The sequence below is a fragment of the Drosophila bipectinata genome, chromosome 4 (assembly GCF_030179905.1).
Source record: "Drosophila bipectinata strain 14024-0381.07 chromosome 4, DbipHiC1v2, whole genome shotgun sequence".
NCBI lineage: Eukaryota > Metazoa > Arthropoda > Insecta > Diptera > Drosophilidae > Drosophila > Drosophila bipectinata.
The window spans coordinates 13,426,616-13,446,601 of NC_091740.1; the positions used below are offsets into that span (position 1 = coordinate 13,426,616).

At 37.7% G+C, this 19,986-nt stretch overlaps 1 protein-coding gene across 9 annotated transcripts in view; it reads left to right on the forward strand.

Moving 5' to 3' along the window:
- lgs (BCL9 domain-containing protein legless) overlaps positions 1-19,986 on the forward strand; it is a 63,592-nt gene that overhangs the window by 18,231 nt on the left and 25,375 nt on the right. For 6 of the 9 annotated variants that reach the window (XM_043213470.2, XM_043213472.2, XM_043213471.2 and 3 more), the window contains one exon: positions 8,221-10,251. The exons of 1 other annotated variant lie outside the window; for it this stretch is intronic. In XM_043213470.2, the coding sequence (XP_043069405.1) occupies positions 8,221-10,251 (2,031 nt within the window). The remainder of the gene's footprint in view (positions 1-8,220; positions 10,252-19,986) is intronic. 2 more of the 9 variants (XM_043213474.2, XM_043213473.2) reach the window with 2 other exon arrangements.

A 19,986-nucleotide genomic window follows, 5' to 3' on the forward strand; every position in this document is an offset into this window, starting at 1 on the left:
AAAACCCATTTATTAAAGATAATACCCTCAACTTTAAAATGCATTTTAAATTATTAAATTTGGTAAATTTTTGCGAACGTCCGACCACTTTGAACTTCACTTTTGTTTTGACGAAAAGCTCACTAACGTAGCTGCAGCAGCAAAATTGAACACGTGTTCACACTTTGCATTCTATTTTTAGAATGTCCCGTTAGATTTCCGAAAAAAACTAGCTTGCAATGACAAAATGTGGTCAATTTAGAGCAGTGGTGGGCAAACTCTCATTTTACATAGCACGCGAGTATAGGGTAGGAAATTCTGCCGCAGCGCTGCCGGCACACTGACAGTGTGAGCACTCTCAAATTTTTTTTAGAAGCTCTCTCATTTGCTCTCATTTTGATTCTTTTGACAGCCCAAACTAAAAATCAAAATTTTTCCACTTAGAAAAATTTTCTCAGAAATTGGGTTGGAAAAAGTTTTCTTCATGGAGAATATAAATAGGGAAGCGTAGTTTTTCATTTGTTTAAGAAATGTTGCTAGCAAAGCTGTTTTTAAAATATAATACTCAAATTTTGTGCCCATTTAAACTTTTGAATTAACGAAAAATGAAATAAAAAAAAACGTTTTTTTCGCTCAGTGAATTCTCTGCTCTCATTGTTTTTCTCTGCTACGCACACACTCAAATTTTAAACATGTGTTAGTTTTGCCCACCACTGATTTAGAGACAAACTATTTACATTTTCAATAATTATTTTCAAGTCGATTTTTCGATTTATGGCCTACGGGCGCAACCACTGTGCCATGGTGGTTTCTTTGACTTGTTATTGCCCGATCTGATTTTGGGACAAGCTTTATTGAATGCCCTGGCATTCGTAACGCTGCCGTAAGCGTGTCCACCATGGCATCCAGGGCTTTCCTACTGTCAACGTCCCTTGTTAGAGGTTTCGCCAAGGAACTTTCTAGTTTTTTCATGTATAACTCCCAGTTTGCTTTTCTCGGGTTGCGTACCGTTAGTCGATAAAAGTTCTCAAAATTGACCACTAATACTATGTATCGATGGTCCGAGAAAGAGTGCTTCTCTAGGACTCCCCATCAGAGTCAGAGTAAAGAGTAATGCCAAGTACTTCCCTTCTGTTGACTATGAAGGTGGGTTCTGTACACTTGTTACCCACCAGAAGATTAAAGCCTAGGATAAAATCGAAGATTGACTCACCCCTTTCGTTTGTGTCAGTGCTTCCCCACTGATGATGATGGGCGTTGGCATCGCAACCTATGATCAGGTCGATCTTGTGCTTCCTGCTGTCTTTCACCAGCTGTTTGAGTAGCGTGTGCGGGCGGAGGGCCTCCTGGTCGTGGCCCATATACGCCGAACACACCCTTAGAGGGCCATTTGGGCTCTCTATGGCTGCGGCTAAGTGGTCTTCATTACTGAAATTGGGTAGCAAAAATATGCTAAGGTTCTTTTTTGTGAGGATGCAGGTTCGCCTTTTACCTGTTGTATCGGCTTTGCAGAGCTCATACTCCGACGCCCCCAACCCAAAAATCCTTTCTCCAAGGATCCAGGGTTCCTGGATGAGGGCCACATCAGCTCCACTATCGGCGAGGTGAAGTAGGAGAGCAGCTGACGCCGCTTTACTGTGATGGAGGTTTATCTGCTATATTGTGCTTCTTTCTGTCTTCCAACAGCTGTTTGAGTAGCAGGAGGGCAGCTGCGGAGGCAGGTCGTCCTCACACTCAACGAGGAGACCGTGAAAGCCCTGGAAAGGTCGGAGCACCGGTTAAAGTATGGATTTGAGCATGTGACGGTCCGTATTTATAAATCCGATGCGAAGAGGAAACCAGGGAGACTCTCCAGTCTGCCGTTGGAAGCGTCGGATTGCACATCCTAAGCATCGTCAACCGCCACAAGCTTAGCCCCGGGGTAGACCTCTCCAAGCGATGCTACCATTCGCTTGTAGGTCTCTACTGATCGCGCGTCTTGGCAGGCAATTACCTTGACGCTACCCTGATACTATCCTGCGTCTGCGCATTCTGGTGGGGGTCCTCCGGTCTGTAGCATCTCCTCCACGAAGCGTCGATGCAACTCGTTAACCACTCGTCGCCAAAGGTCCTTGGGGATGAGCCCATCCAATTAGGGTTCTTCCCTTCGTCACTTCGGCGAACGAGTGGTTAGACGGCTGCGGCTGGGCCTCCCTCTTCTTAGCCTGGGGGGTTTCTCCCTGCGTGGACCTCTGCCGATGGGTCCGCCCTCATCAGAACGAAGGCTGCTCTTCTCCTATCTTTATAAGAGCCTTTACGCTGCGTCGAGTGAGACGGTCCCGGACCAGGGTTCGCCTTTGGAGCCCCGCCGGTTGGTTTAGAGGTTGACCCTGGGGTCTTCCTCTCCACACCGTTCGGTGGTCCCATGGCTAGCCCGGCTTTGGAAGAAGAAGCCTTGGCAACCTCCTCCTCCGCACCGGCGCGTCCCGCCTCCAGATGTTGCCCCTCTGTGGGGGGCTTCTTCATCTCAGCAACTCCTTGGCTTTTGAGAGCCTTTGAGTTTGACGGGTCAGGGAGTTAGGGAGTTCCGTTCTCCATTTAGGTTTTTATTTGGTAAGGTAGTATTCATGTTTTGGTCCGACGAGTAGGCGGGAAGGGGTTCGTCCATCATGACACAGCTCGCTTGTCACGATATGCCTGGTTAAAACTGGGAGGTCGGCCGGTCCCCAAGAGTTCGCATATTAGCGTCCGAGCCTCCCCTCGGACACGCATCCTTCGGCATATGCTGTTCCACCTTGGATTGGGGTGATTTAAGAAAGGGAGTTTCCTCCCCGCCCGACTACCATTAGCCAGCATCCTCGGCAGAGACATGACCTTACCGGGCCTGTTACCAGCCGCCCTCACGTGGAGAGTATAGTCGCACTACCAGCGGTGTAAATAGTTACGGCACGCAATTGCTTGCGTGTAGGTCCCCCTGTTGTACCCGTTGGCTGACGGCCAACCTATCGACGAAAAAGTACGAAAATTAGCATTTTGTTTTTTTGATCAATTTCAATAAAAGTAGTCTCTTCCGTGACCACACTCCTACTAAACAGGAAAATGTTTAAATTTTTTTTTGTTTTTGACGATTTTGAAAAGTCGCCAGCGAGGTTCATGTTTCGTGCATTGGTCTACATCTCCTTGAGTCCTGCTTCCGGATTTGCTTCAAAGTTTTAACGCCATTATCTTTCAAGTATCATAAATATGTCTGAAAAGTTTGAAGTACCTGTTTTTTCCTTTGCCCAGGGTTTTAGAGGGAGTAGGGTTTCTTCTAGAGCGCCTTTTGGTGGTGGATCCACCTACTGGTAGATTCTAGAGCACCTATTTGGTAGATCGGAATGTCTCATTCACATGTCACATTTGGCTAACGCCAAAATTTTTAAGTTTCAAATTTTTTTTTAACCAAAAATTTTTTTATTCATTAAGGTTGCTTACTCTATTGGGCAATAGAAGTCAAAATAATCTTCAAGACGTTGAGCGCATCCTTTATAAACTTGCAGAGGGTATTATATATTTGTCTAAAAGTGTGAAACGCAGTGAAGGAGACATCTCCGACCCTATAAAGTATATATATTCTTGATCAGGATCACGTCCTGAGTTGATATGAGCATGTCCGTCTGTCTGTTTCTACGAAAACTAGTCTCTCAGTTTAAAAGATACCGACATGAATCTTTGCACACACCCTTCTTTTCTTTGCACGCAGTATATAAGTCGAAATGGCGAGATCGGCTGACTATATTCTATAGCTGCCATATAACTCAACGATCGGAAATGTTTTTTGGTAGAAATACCAACTTTGGTATTTTTGAAGATAGAAGCTTGGGACTTTTTTTTTTGATTTTTTATTGTAATTAATTGGTTTTATTACGATATTATGATAAGGATCGTCCAACTATATCCGATGCGATATATATCAGATTTGAACTGCAAGGGTATAACAACTTCGGCTCCCCCCGAAGTTAGCATTCCTTTCTTGTTCTAAAAAATGATATATGATATAACAAATAATGCAAATAGACAGGGTTACGTCCGCTCGCGCCTTTTCATCTTGCTGCATCTAGTATGCTCGCTTCCTCTCGTTTTCACTAAGGGCTTACATTTTCCTTTTCCTCGAGTCGAAGTTTTCTCCGTTTTGCGGCTCGATTTGTATGAACGCGCTCGCCATATATTACGGTCGTAACGGACACTTTTGGTTTTCGTCCGAGAACATCAGCCAGTGGGTGTGAAACTTCCACATGTTAGTACCACTGACCAACGTTCCACCTGTTCTCTGTCAACAAATTTATAAAACTAATCTCGTCACTAACACTTACATATTTGAATACTAGGGTTTGAATACTAGGTAACTTGGTTTAATCCGGAGATCTTTAGCTTCGAAGTTGTTCCAAGAAAGTACGAGTACGGGGGGTAGAGACCTCATTTCGGTAGACTTCGAACTTGCTTCTGAAGAGGTGAAATTACAAGAGTTTGGCATTAAAATCATGTTGTCCGCTAGACCTTTATACATTTAAATCTTTATACATATCGCCTTCGTCCAAACCGCCCACATACTGGCATCATTTGTCTGCTAATCAATCCATTTTAAAAATTATGACCGATCGTGACCAGCTATAGCTCTGGGTGACTTTAATATCCCAGAACTAAAGTGGTCCAATGTCGATAACTCACCATCTTTATCACTTATAATTGTACCATACATAATATACATTTTTTGCCTCATGTGTGCAATGGAAATATCCGTCCACTTCAAATCCTCACAAATCCTCCTTGGTTTACAATGTGCCTCACAAACTTCAAACATACTAAAAATAGGCTCTTACTTAAATATAAAAAAAGAGTGTGGTATAAATTTTTCAAGATATCTACTAGCTCGGTCAAATTTGACCGTGCATAACTCGGAATGTCACAGGAATTATAATCGCCGCTGCTGGATCAAATTACTCAAGATCCGAAGCAGTTTTATAACTTTGTAAACGAGTGTTGCCCAAACTCTGCATACGGGAAAGCAAACTCTCATACCAATGCAAAAAATCATCCCATCCATGTGGGTGCACTGAAAAATAAAATTATAGTAACATTCACAAGGGGTTTAAAAATATCAATATAATACAAAAAAAAACTTTTTATTACAGCAATTAAAAAAAACATGACAAATTATGCAGAGCTTCTTACTTAAAAAAAAATGTTCTGCGAAGAAGAAATTCATCGCTTCAGGTCGACCTTTTTGGCAGAAACAAAAACAAGAATGAACTTCTTGCAGTGAAAAGTTTACGGTACTCAAACAACTAAATGCATTCGGAATAGTACGATTGAAGAGAATAGGCAAAACACGAAAAATTGTTATTGTAATTGCCTTTTGCTTATGCTGGGACGGAACCTTATGGCGTGAGCAGTCACACACAACTCCGTATTCATGAGCATTTGCAAAAAAATGCCTATCTATTCGAAAAATTTTTTTAAAAGCTTACTCTCCTACTAAATTGACTGATCAGCCCTACGCATATAACATTACATCAGCAAATATTATAATATTTTCTGTCCGTTTTTCTCCGAGAATAGCTTATTAACAGATTTTCTAAGGGTTAAACCCGTTTATTCGCTAGGTTCCGATGGAGTACCAGGCTGTATTTCCATTGCATAAAAAAGGAAAAAAGTCCGTTACCATCGAAAGCCAATCGAAAATTTGTAAATGAGGTTTTATTATATTATATTTAAAGTACAAAATAAATTTTTTTTTAATAAATCGAAAACAAAATGGCGGCTCTGCAGACTTTATTTATAGAACCTATTTTTTTAAAGGGGGTCCATGGCCGAACACCTAACGTCCTTAATTTTTGATCTTATCTGGAACAAAAAATCATGTTTGGTTAAAAATTTTCAATTTTCACAAACAAAAAACGTCAAAAAATTGTTGATAAAAAAAAAGTAAGCAATATAAAAAAAAAATCCTACGTGTGTCGATAGACATAGGTATTCTGAGTATACTGTCAAATATACATTATACATCTAAAAGTATACATTTTAGATCGATAGGTTAAGAGTTGTTCGAGTTATGTGTTCAACCAGCTCGAAAAAAGCGGTTTCGAGAAAACGCGTTTAAAGTTGTACGTACTGTGGGATAAACCTGTGAGGCATCGCCGCAGAATGTAAAATTTGGCCACTTAGACACTATTGCCGGACTCTTTCTTTTGATATGTTATTTCTAAGACCCTAAAAAATTCTTCAACCGAAAAAAAAATTTTTCGATTTTTTCAAAACTCTACTCAGATGCCCCCCCTTAAGTAGAATTAAAAGTTCACTTAATATGGAAATTGAAACAAATCTCTTACATACAACATGCTTTCTACTACCGGTTTAATATCACAGGCCAACTGCTAAAAATCTTTTCACCTACTCCATAACTTTAGGTTCCCCTGAACCAAAGTACAAAACAAACATACGTTTCATCATAAGTTCAGCGGTGCACCTAAGAGAAGAAATTGATCAAATTTTGCCATATATTAAATTATGTAAGCCGTTTAATTGCGTTGACCAATATTGTTTTTAGTACATAACAATTTTTAAATGTATGTATACATTGTATATCACTTCAAATTAAAAACTGTCATCTAGCCGTTACCATATCTTTGGAATATTCATCCAAAGTTACAATCTACGGATTAATACGTTATTTTTTGTGCTTCTATGATTTTTCCCCTAAAATTTTTATACCCTTGCAGAGGGTATTATAATTTTGGTCAAAAGTGTGCAACGCAGTGAAGGAGACATCTCCGACCCTATAAAGTATATGTATTCTTGATCAGGATCACCTCCTGAGTTGATATGAGCATGTCCGTGTGTCCGTCTGTCTGTTTCTACGCGAACTAATCTCTCAGTTTTAAAGCTATCGACTTGAAACTTTGCACACACCCTTCTTTCCTTTGCACGCAGTATATAAGTCGGAAAGGCCCGGATCGGCCGACTATATCCTATAGCTGCCATATAACTGATTGATCGGAAATGGTATAACTTCGGTGTTTTTAGAGTTAGAGAGTTCAAATTTCACATGAGAGCTATTTTTGGAGAGCATGAGAGCAAAATAATACGACATGCCAAATTCCGTAAGGATCGGCCGACTATATCTTATAGCTGCCATATAACTAAACGATCGGAAATGACCCAACTTTCGTGTTTTTGAAGATAGAAAGCTGGAACTTAGTACAGATTCTATTTTTGGTCAGTTTATTCGACCTACCGAATTTCATAACGATCGGCCGACTATATCTTATAGCTGCCATATAACTGAACGATCGGAAATGGTTTTTGGTAGAAATACCAACTTTGGTATGTTTGAAGATAGAAGTTTGGGACTTTTTTTTAGATTTTGTATTGTAATAAATTGGATTATATATTCATATTCCCATAAGGAGCGGCCAACTATATCCGATGTTTGCGATATATATCTGGTTTTAAATGCAAGGGTATATACACTTCGGCTCCGCCCGAAGTTAGCTTTCCTTTCTTGTTTAATGGATGATCTTTGTTTATACCTTTGCAGAGGGTATTATAATTTTGGTCAAAAGTGTGCAACGCAGTGAAGGAGACATCTCCTTCTCCATCATATCAAGGAGAGTTGATATGAGCATGTCGGTCTGTCTGTTTCTACGCAAACTAGTCTCTCAGTTTTAAAGCAATCGACTTGAAACTTTGCACACATCCTTCTTTGTCTGAAGGCCGGGATATATACGGCCGGGATCATTCGATTACATCCTATAGCTTTGGTATTGTTAGAGTTTGAGAATTTGGATTTTGCATGAATGCTATTTTTGGAATAATAATATATCCTATAGCTGCCATATAACTGAACAATCGGAAATGACCCAACTTTCGTGTTTTTGAAGATGGAACTTCGTACAGATTATATTTAGTGTAGTTGACCCAATCTACCAAATTTCATAAGCGTCGGGCGACTATATCTTATAGCTGCCATATAACTGAACGATCGGAAATGGTATTTGGTAGAAATATCAACTTTGGTATCTTTCATGATAAAAGCTTGCGACTTTGTTTTAGCTTTATTGTAAAAACTTGGTTATATTATGATTATCTCATAAGGATCGACCAACTATATCCGATGTTTTCGGTTTTAACTGCAAGGGTATATCAACTTCGGCCCCGCCCAAAGATAGTTTTTCTTTCTTGTTTTCATGTGTATTAATTTATTTAATGCTTTACTTTATTCAGTAAAAATCGAGATGACCAATAATTTAAACGAAAAGGCTCTATCAATGACCCTAAATAATGAAGAAATTGGAATGGAATCCGTTACGTGCAATCAATTAAACGCCGATGTAATAAATGAATCTTTAAACAACGTTCATGTCACCGGATTGTCTACTGGCTTTAATTCTTCCCATGGTACTGGCTTATCGCAATGCTCTGGTGTGGGAACTGGAGTTGGTTCTGGTGGGACCAATACGTTGCCAGTTAATCCGTCAGGAGTAGGAAACTGCTTAGACTATATGCAACAGCAAAATCATATATATGTTTTTTCTACCCAGCTGGCAAACAAAGGAGCTGAATCAGTTTTAAATGGTCATTTCCAAACAATAATTGCCTATCATTGCACTCAACCAGCAACTAAGAGCTTTCTTGAAGATTTTTTTATGAAGAATCCGCTGAAAATGAACAAGCTGCAACGACACGGTTCGTTGGGGATGCCGTGGATAGGTTTTACGTCAGGTGGATCAATGGCACCCAATTCTTCGGTTTCAAAAACATCAGTTCAGCAACATCTACAACCGAAGTCCCTTGGAAATTTAAAACCACCTACCGGTCAAACGGATAATCTTAAACGTAACGTTTTGAACGCGAATAATAGTGGATTTACGGAGCAGTCAAATCCTTTATCTAATGATAGCGATCTTATGTGCTGGGAAAGTGGAACAGACAGCAGCGGTCCCAATGGTAATGTTAGTGGCTCCGTTTCAAATTCTCAAAGTAATTTAGACGGAAGCAGCGCTTCCGGTGAGGCACATGCTATTAAGCTTCTGGAGGCAGCTGGCGTAGATTTGGGAGCGGAACAAAAAGGTAGCGATTCGTGTCTGACCCTCGAGAACAATATTGTTTCATTACAGGGGGTAAAGGTACCCGATGAAAATCTTACACCACAACAGCGACAACACAGAGAAGAGCAATTGGCAAAAATTAAAAAAATGAATCAGTTTTTATTTCCCGAACACGAAAATTCAGTCGATGTTAGTGTATCAAATCATATGGCAAAGCTACCAGGTGACATAATGATTGGTGCTTCAGGGAGCGGAGTAGGTTCTGTAATAAATCCTCAATTGCGTCAAATGACTTTGCCGGGTACAATTAAGCCAGAACTCATTAGTGGACAGCCATCAGGAATTACGGAGGATGCTATTCTGCCCATTGATGTAATGGCAGACATCGGGTCAGTGATGGCCTGCAACAATAGTCAAAAGAACAGCTTGCAGTGTGGACCAGGATCCGGAGTTTCATCTGCAACAGGGGGTTCTGCTAATACAATGAGCGTTAATATGCAAAGCTCTTTAAATTCCACTGACTTGTTACCACCGTTTGGCAACACAAGCTGCAGCGCAAGCGTTATTGGTTCTGGGACAGATATGCCTAAAAACATAACAAATCAAGAAGGCCTGAACCAAGGACTCCAAACAGGAGTAACGCAAATGGAGTGGTCTAAGTTGCAGCAGCAGTTCTTTGATGAGCGACTAAAATGCACAAAAGTAAGGACAGGAGCGACATCAATTAATCAACAATCATCTGTTAATGGTGGCTCCACAACTAATAATCAGGTGCGATCTTTGCAGGGTCCTCCACCACCCTATCACTCCACGCAACGGTCTGCATCAGTGCCAATTGACTCTCAGTCCCCGAATCCATCGAGTCCAAATAACTCATCCCTGCCTTCACCTCGTACAACTGGCACAAGCATGGGATTACCGTCCAAATCGCCAAACATAGAAACCTCTTTGCCAGGAACGGCTCCGGCTTCTGTTGTTCCTAATATAGGAGCTCCGACATCAACGGCTCAACCTAGCACAGGAGTTCTTAGTGGGTCTAAGAACTGTTTTCAAGGAGAAGTCTTACCATCTTTAAATCATACTTCAAATCGAAATCGCAATAACGGATCAAACAACTCTTTAACCCTTAATTTGAACAGCAATCCAGGTACTCCTCTTTCCCACATTTCCCCAAAGGATCTAGAGCAGTATGGTCAAAGTGCTGCTGGTAAGTATTTTTCAAACTATTAAAAAAGTCCTCCAAACCTTTCTCTGTATTTTGCACCGCCTTTAATATTTGAGATTTATTTTGTCTCGATGCTTGTTATGCATTTATATCCATGAAAAAAAAAAAATATGTCAGTCCGTCCATCAATCTGTTGGGTTTTATGCTTTATAATTGCTCAGTTTAAAAGAGTCTATTAAGGGTTTGGTTTGGTACAAATTTGTACGTTTGGTTTGGTACAAATTTGTGTAAAAGTGAAAGTGATTTTAGGCTAGAAGGCTATGGTCTCTTTTTATTTATTAACATCATACTTTTGAATACGGGTTGATTGACATACAAACCATCCCGATACGACGTTGTTCATTATACCCTAGTCTTAACCCACCCGACCTTGGCGAGATCTACGTCGTTTGATTCGCCCCATATCATAATCCTATGTGATACCTATTGTGGTTCCAGCATTGCTATTTGGGGGTTCGGTGGCGGAACGGTTAGAGCATTAAGCCTTCACAACTTCCAAAATACTCAAAGAAATATTCATATAAACTTGATTCATTTTACCAATTAGGGATTTCTATTTAAATAAAGTAATATTTCCTTAAAATCTATAACAAATAATTTCATTATAATTCATGTTTATAATTTAGATATATATATATAAGAAGAATTAATATTATTGAGTTAAGTTCAAGAATTAAGTTTTAATTACATTTTAGATTAAAAATTAATAAGTTTGCGAGGATATAGATTCAAAATTTACTGTTTAAGGGGAGGTTCTTTTAGATTTTTCCGAGAATTAAGCAAACTTTGAGAATGGATTGCGGGAAAATGAAAAGACATACGAACTTATGATTTCGAACTTTTGATTTGTTGTTTATTAACGATTAAAAAAAATATTCAATATTCAGGAAATTTAAAATGGCGGATCTCGTCGACCTCTATATTTCTGCTTTGTCTAGTGTCGGGTTGCTGGTAGTGAACGGAAATTAGAAATGTATATAATTTATTAAAATTGATGGAATTTCTTATGCCTTATACCTAACGACAATTAATTTTGGTAAAAATAAACCAATTTCATGGACGTTTAAAAAAAAATTGACATTTTTTCTCTTTTGATCTCGTTTAAAATTTATAAATAAATAATTTTTTATGCCAATTTTAGGTATAAGGCATACAAAAAAGTATGTACGTTAAAAAATTTTTTGAAGGAAGGAAATCGGATCAATAGAACGAGCCCTGTGCGCGACAAGAGGTTTGAAAACATGGTTCCGAGAAAAACGCGTTTAAAGTTTTTAGAAACATTGCCTTGAGATAGCTTTCTTGTTATCATGGGTATGTTTGACACGCTCAAGCTCAAGAAATACGCGTCGTATCGAAATATCCCTTGGCACGTATATGTCTACACATATGTAACATTTATTTTCTTAAAAAATAAAAATCGATTTTTTCAAAAAAATCCAAAAGAACCTCCCCATAAGTCAACAGAATATATATAAATTCTTTCAGTGGTATCCACTTACCGAAGTTCACCGCCGATGAGCTCAAGGACAGGAATGCTATATATGTTTATAAAAATATTTAATAAAAAAATATTACAATACAATTTGTTTCGCTATGTTCAAATATTATCGCAAAGTTCGTACTTCAATTAAATTCAAATGTTTCTCTTTTAAATTCATAGTGACTTATATATTATAAATGTATATTTATTTATACTAAAATTAATCAAGAAAATGTAAATAATTAGTAATAATTAGGAATAATTCAAATAATTAGAAATTTATACATTTAATTATTTGCAAAATTATAATTAAACTTAAAAAGGTGCGAGGGAAGTTTTCTTCCGCGAAAACTCCATAATAAAATAAGCAAAATATAAACTGAAAAGCTTTGTAATAATTAAGCAGGCCAATGTTTATACAATTTCACTGCTAATAGAATGGGATTCGCAGGAGCTTTTTCTCCGTGAAGCGAAACTATTGTGTCCATTATGTCACAAAAAAAAACTGCACTGCAGCCGCCTATCGACTCCAAAAATGTATGAAAATGATTCCATCCGATTCTGTCGGAATTAATTCCGGTCGAATATTGGTGCATTCCTTAGCTCCTTACTTAGACTAGCTGATTGCATAATCTAGTACTAGCCCATTGCATAACCTCGTACTAGCCGTTTACGTAATCTCGTACTAGCCGCACTGGCACGTGGCACTGGGGAAAAAATAATTCTTTACGGGGTTACGCCACCCTGAAATTTTCAAAAAATGTCAAGTTGTTTTTTTACTTAATTTAAAAGACTATATTCTTACGCGTATTTTAAGACTTCCCCGAAGACAATATCTTGATAATTATGGAAGTTATGTTTATTTGAAGTCGGCACGGCAGGAGGGCACCTAAGACACATCTTTTTCTTCTTTTGCGTTTTTCTCGAAACCACTATTTTCAAGACGGTGGGCATGATAACTCAAAAACTGTTCAACCGATTGACTTGAAAATTGAAACACATCTTCTTACATAGATTTTCCACAGAGTGACGTAGGATTTTTTCGATCCAATGGATAATTTTTTTATGCAATTTTTAGTACGAAATTTTTGGCCAAAAAAATTGAGTCAATTTTTGAAGTGCTCTCATTTTCGTAATTTTTTTTTTTTCTTTAAGGGGTTATATACCTTTTTATACCCTTGCAGAGGGTATTATAATTTTGTCCAAAAGTGTGCAACGCAGTGAAGGAGACATCTCCGACCCTATAAAGTATATATATTCTTGATCAGGATCACCTCCTGAGTTGATATGAGCATGTCCGTCTGTCCGTCTGTCCGTCTGTCCGTCTGTCCGTCTGTCCGTCTGTCTGTCCGTCTGTCTGTCTGTCCGTTTCTACGCGAACTAGTCTCTCAGTTTTAAAGCTATCGTCCTGAAACTTTGCACACACCCTTCTTTCCTTTGCACGCAGTATATAAGTCGGAACGGCCCGGATCGGCCGACTATATCCTATAGCTGCCATATAACTGATTGATCGGAAATGGTATAACTTTTGTGTTTTTAGAGTTAGAGAGTTCAAATTTGACATGACAGCTATTTTTGGCAAAACATTATGACATGCCAAATTTCGTAAGGATCGGCCGACTATATCCTATAGCTGTCATATAACTGAACGATCGGAAATGACCCAACTCTCGTGTTTTTGAAGATAGAAAGCTGGAACTTGGTACAGATTATATTCTTAATCAGTTAATCCGACCTACCAAATTTCATAACGATCGGCCGACTATATCTTATAGCTGCCATATAACTGAACGATCAGAAATGGTTTTTGGTAGAAATACCAACTTTGGTATTTTTGAAGATAGAAGCTTGAGACTTTTTTTAGATTTTGTATTGTAATAAATTGGATTATATATTCCTATTCTCATAAGGATCGGCCTACTATATCCGATGTTTGCGATATATATCCGGTTTTAGCTGCAAGGGTATATCAACTTCGGCTCCGCCCGAAGTTAGCTTTGCTTTCTTGTTTTTCTTAAAAAAAACGAAAAATTTTTTTTTGCTGAATCCTAAAGTATATCTCCTAGAGAATATTTTCCCAAAGTTTTATGGAGATCCGAATAATAGTTCGATAGGAAAGCAGCGTTTTGAGGCGCGGTTCGTCACGGCTGCGGACAGCGTCAAGCAACTTTGAATGCGATTATCTCAAAGTCGTGTTTTTCCAAAAGTGCCTTCGCCGTGACCACGATTACACAAAAACTATTTGATCGATCTTCTTCAATTTTTTTTTAAATTATTCGTAATGATTGTGCCGAGTTCGTGAACGATTCAGTTTTTTTGCGTCCATTTTTATTTCGCAGATAAAAATTTTTTAATAAAATTTTTAGAACTGAAAACATCAATTTTTTGGAAAAATGTTTACTGTATGCAGGAAAAACCAAATATTCTTGAAACTAATCGTTCACGAACTGGATATAATATTATACTAATAAAAAAATTTTGGTTTTTGGATTTTTGTTGACCGGCTGGACTGCTATCGTGGTCACCGCAAGCCGCTATAAAAAAAAAGGGTTCCGAGAGAATTGCCATAACTTTGTAAATTGTTTATATTTTTTTAAGAACAAACGCTTATTGTTTCAATAAAAACATGTACTTTTAATAAAAAATAACTTCAGTGTCATAAAATAATTGCTACACACACGAAATAAAAATCCAAAGTTCCCTCAATTTTTTCGCTCAAAAAGGTATATAACCCCTTAACGGCTACGTCACTCTGTTCCAAATTTATCACTTTTTAAAAAAAAAATTTGTTCACTTGATTGGGATGAAAATTGACACGTGAATCATGCCCACCATCAAGGAGCACTCCGGAAAAACCGATGATCGCCGATGTTCATATCTCCGCCATTTTGCATTGAAAAAAAGTTTTTTTTTAGAATTTATAAAGCTCATTAGTTGTATTGAATAGAAATAAAAGTGGAAAAATCCTATCTCAACTAGTTTAGTCACAAGAAATTCCTGAAAAACCGTCCCGTTTCCACGCGGTCAGGGTGGCGTAACCCCTTAAAGAAAACTGCACTGTACTAACTCCAAAACATACCTTGCTTAAAATCACTAAATCACTATTTCACTGATATCCGCAGCAAATTTCGCTGGGCTTAATAAATTCTTCCATAGATGTAATTATAATAAAAACGAGTTTACTTTTTATAAATTTAGGCTTATAATATAATGCAGCCTTATCTCTTAAACGAATTCAAGTTAATGTCTAAGCTTCCCTATGCAATTCTAGCCCTAACTATGCTAGAATAAAAAGCTCTAAAAAGCTTTCACATAACTGATGCTGCACTATTATCTCGATATGCCAAAAACCAATAGATAAAATTTGCGTGATATTTTTCGTTCACTTATCCAAGGTGACCGGAGTATAATGGATACAAAACTTTAAGCTTTTAAAAAGATCTTAATTTCTATGTGATATTCTTCCCTGTGATATGAATGCCCTGTTGGAAATTCACACACTACAAAGATAAAGATAATTATTCAAATAATGTAAAATTGTAAGTTTCCTTTTTAATTAACCCAATTTTTAAGGATAAAAAGTGATAGCCTCTTATGTCCAGGACATGTCCTAGACAACATCTGCTTTGAAGGCGATTGGTCAATTCGTTCTTTTAATATCTTGATAGCCAGATACAAAAAAGTGGTTTCTTTGAGGTCCGTTAAAACGCATTCCTTCTTAGAGCTACAACTCTGCAACGGGATCGAAAATTGAAGTATCCCTTTACCCACCGATCACTGTGGACGGCAGTCCATGGGTGACGTACGTTCCTAGAAAACCTCGTGTTAAGCGAAACATGGATTCAGTACAAAATGAGGGGTTACGTTCTAAAAATTCAAAATTGGCAGCAGAAAAAATTTTGTATTGTTCAAATTTGGTATGTTTTTATTAAAGTTTCATACATTCGTTCAAAGTTAAGTAAAAGTTATTATGCATATGCCTTTAATAAATGCATAACATTCATATTTTTAAAATTAAAAGTTGGTATTACATTAAAAAAGTTTCTTCATATAATTAATTGACAGGTTAAACTTTGTTGAAGCTTAAAATTGTAAAAAAGTAAGGAGATCATATGTTTCTATCCATATTAAATTTTAAGTGCATTTGCTCATTTACAGTTTAAGGCAGTTTTTTTCAACATGTTTTCTTCTTTAGGAGCTTTTTATAAAAAAAATCAGTCATTTTCGATAGTTTAATCGTGTAAGAACGAGGTTTTTAGCGTGTTAAAAAAGGGATGGCTGCAAATTTGTATCCGTGTAAGGCCGAGTTCATGCTAAAAGAGTCTGTGTTAAGCGAGGGCCAGGTGTACTTAACTTGGGATATGGCGGAGATTGGAGTCTCCAAACAAAATATTTTCAACAACATTCTTATCAAATCCTACAATCCATTCAAAAGTTATTGGCGGTGGGACACGGCCCTATCCCGCGTTCATAGGAAATTCTGCCCGAGCTCTGCCACACACACACAGTACAAATGTGTGAAACGTCATTCGTTACTAATACTAATGCGTTAAAAACATATCAATGTATTGGGGGCCAACCCATGATCTAGACCCAAATACTGCTATTTTTTGTTTGTCAAAATTGAAAATTTTGTTTAATAACTCACCATTTTACAAAAAATCAATATATCGAAAAAATCCTACGTGTGTCGATAGCCGTTGATGTACAGAAACTAACCAAACTTGATTTTTTGTTCTAGATCAAAAATTAAGGACGTTAGGTGTTCGGCCAGGATTATTAACTTTGCTCAAAACTTTACAATATGGCGGACCTTTAAAAATTGTTTTTAAAAAGTTGAGTTTTTTTTAGCCACAAATCAAGCGAAAAGTAAAGAAGATCTTCACCGATTTGATTTATCCTTGATACGAACAAAGACAATTTTTTTGTGTACTTCAAATATAATATAATTAATCATTTGGCCAACAAAAATTCCAGAAAATCCGCTTTTTTTCGCCTGTTACTCAGATGTCCCCCCTTAAATAAATAGTAGTTTTGTTTATATAATATTTTCAATCAGTTCTGGTTTGGACATTTTCTTGAGAAACATGTGTTCAAAATTTTGAAGATTGCTCAATTTTAGCGACCTGTAGGACTTTCACCACCAAATTTCACCATCACCTCCTGAGTTGATATAAGCATGTCCGTCAGTCCGAAAAACACGAAAGTTTCGGTCATTTATATGAGAGCTATGGATATAGTCGGCCGATTCTTATAAAATTTGATGGGTCGTATTATTTTGCAAAAAATAGTAAAATTTTAACTCTCTAACTCTAAAAACACCAAAGTTAAACCATTTTCGATTAATCAGTTACATGGCAGCTATAGGATACAGTCGGCCGATCTTGGGCTTTCCGACTTATATACTGCGAAAATAAGGATGTGTACAAGCTTTTAAACTGAGAGACTAGTTCGCGTAGAAACAGACAAACGGACAGACAGACGGACAGACGCAGATGGTCATATCAACTCAGGAGGTGATCCTGATCAAGAATATATATACTTTATAGGGTCTGAGATGTCTCCTTCACAGCATTTGCACAAAATTATAATACCCTCTGCAAGGGTATAAAAATTTCCCTCCCACAATAAGAAGACAATAAAATTCTTTTATAAAATAATAGTATTATTATGTAATGACTAGTATTTAGTTTTTAGGAATTTTAATAACACCCTTTGCCTTATGTGTGCGTGCTTCTTGCATCGCACACAACAGAGAACGGATTCGGGTGAATGAAAAAAATTCATACGCGCTCAACAGCCGAATAATTGCACTGTTCGGATCAGCCAATCAATCTTGCATGCGCTCACATTTTGTTTATAGATTTTAAATCCACTCAGGTGCGAGCGATTTTTTGTGTCACTCCAAATTGTTCGGCTCGTGTTCAGCATAATGATTTCGGGCGCTACTCATTCGGTTCAACAATCATTTTTTTGAACAAGAATAGCACTTAACTCACAAAAATCAACTCGAATGATTTTACTCATGGAAATATGATTTTACTCATTCACGCAAACTGAACTTTTTTTGCACAGATGAAATGTGTGAAGAAGAAGGTGAAATGCAACTCAATGAAAATGATTTTACAACAAAGCGTTATTTTCACAAATATTTGGAATCCAAATTTCATTAACGTTATTACATATCATTTCTTTTAATGTTACCAGTGCCGGTACATCTTCCTCTTGTGGTGCGCAAATATGCCTCATTTTTTCAATTGAAGGTATCACAAAACACAGGGATGGAGAACTGCAGAATTGAAGCTTCTTAAAAATTATTTCGAAATCGCTACATAAGTCTACCAATTGTTTTAGGGTTGATATGTTTATAAGCAACAATCGCTGACTTTCTTGTTTTTCTATTAGAATTTCATTAATGTTGAACCAATTGTCCACAATAGACTTAAACATTGTGAAATTCGAATTCCATCTTGTTGGGCATTGATTTTTTACAGATGTTTGTAGATGATGTTGTAAATTAGCTTTCTTAAAATATTTGACAATTTTTTTGCACATTTCTACTAATTCATCAACTTCTTTAGATTCCTTAAACGAATTCTCCAAAACGTTGGCAAGCAAATGGCTGCTCCAGTTTAACCTAATATTATTCTGCAAAGCTTTGACGATATTTGAGCCTCGATCGGTAACGAACTTCATTTGGTCCAAATTATATATGCCGAATTCAGCAAACAAAGTGTTCAACTTGTTTAAAACATTTGTGCTAGTTGAACGCTCGAAGTCCATTGACTTAACACCTAAGATGAGATCTACCAATTTTAAATCTTTTTGGTAGTGAAAGGTGACACCAAGAAAGTTGCGATGAACGTAACTGTCCGTCCACAAGTCAACTGTGGCAGTTGCTCCACCACTATTAGCAACTTCGGATATCTCATCTTTAATCATGTTTTTTTTCTCATCCGCCAACTTTTGCGTAGCTCGAGACACCGTCGTTGCATCAGGCAGCAGGTCATCAAGATCAACTCCTTCCTTATACCTTCCACCAATATTGACTAGAAACTTTGCCATGTTCCTAAATCCATTGCCATTAATTGATGAAAAGGGTCGGCAGTCCTGTGTCACCCATTCCACACATGCGTCAATAGCATCTTTTTTGTCCACTGGTTTCACTGTAGTCAACAATTTTGACTCTTTAAGCAACTTGCAGCATTTGTGGCGGCTTAAATTTGAAGTCTGTTTCGGTGAGAATTTCACAAGATTATGACAAGACCGGCAATATAAAAAACCATCCAGAACAACGCCATCCTCCTTAACAATTTCTGTTAATATGTTCCAAATATTACTTCTTCCCTTATGTCGGGCAGCCAATTGGTATTCATTTGCGCGAATTTTTTCAATGATACCCTCCATATCCATCAAGTAACAAAATGCAACTAATTATGAAGTACTAAAATGTAATATGAAGCAAAACGAAGAATGTGACCAAAAAAAAACAAAAAAAAAGGACAAGCTACAAACTACAAGCTAAACTACAAGAAGCTGGCATAGAAATTGTTATTGTACATGCAGTCGTAACGCTCACATTGTGTCGTCTTGTCGCTTTAGTCATCCACACTCAACTCAAGTTGATCCCATTGATGCTTTCGTATACACCTGCTCATTTTTTGGATCGGAATGATGCGTACGGCAAAATGAGTTGATTTTCACTCATCACTGTTTTTTGTTCAGTGAGTTGAATTGAGTGAGAAATTTTGAACCGAGGACACAAGATGATTGGAATGATGCGTACGGCAAAATGAGTTGATTTTTACTCACCACTGTGTTTCGTTCAGTGAGTTGAGTTGATTGAAAAAGTTCGCATATGATTAAATCAAGAAAGTAGTGATTTTTGCAGTTCTCTGGCACACAACACATTTGATGGCGGTTTAGCTTATTGCTTTCCGATTCTTTATGTAAGTCTATTGCGATGGAGTTGTAATGAGAGCTCTTAAAGTCGTCGAAGTCGTTCTGGAACGACTAGAACCATTTCTCAGAATTCCTTCAAATCGCCTCATTGGCTAGTTTTCCTTCGTCTGTCTCCATATTCATTTGTTTTATTTTTTTTCTAATAGCGAAATGAGTGGAATCACCATGCTAACAATGACGTATTGTTCACCGCTTATCTGCTCTGTGGCTTTTTTAAACGGCTATAGGAGACTACATAAGTCGCGGCATAAGCCTAGCCATGAGTCATTGAGAAT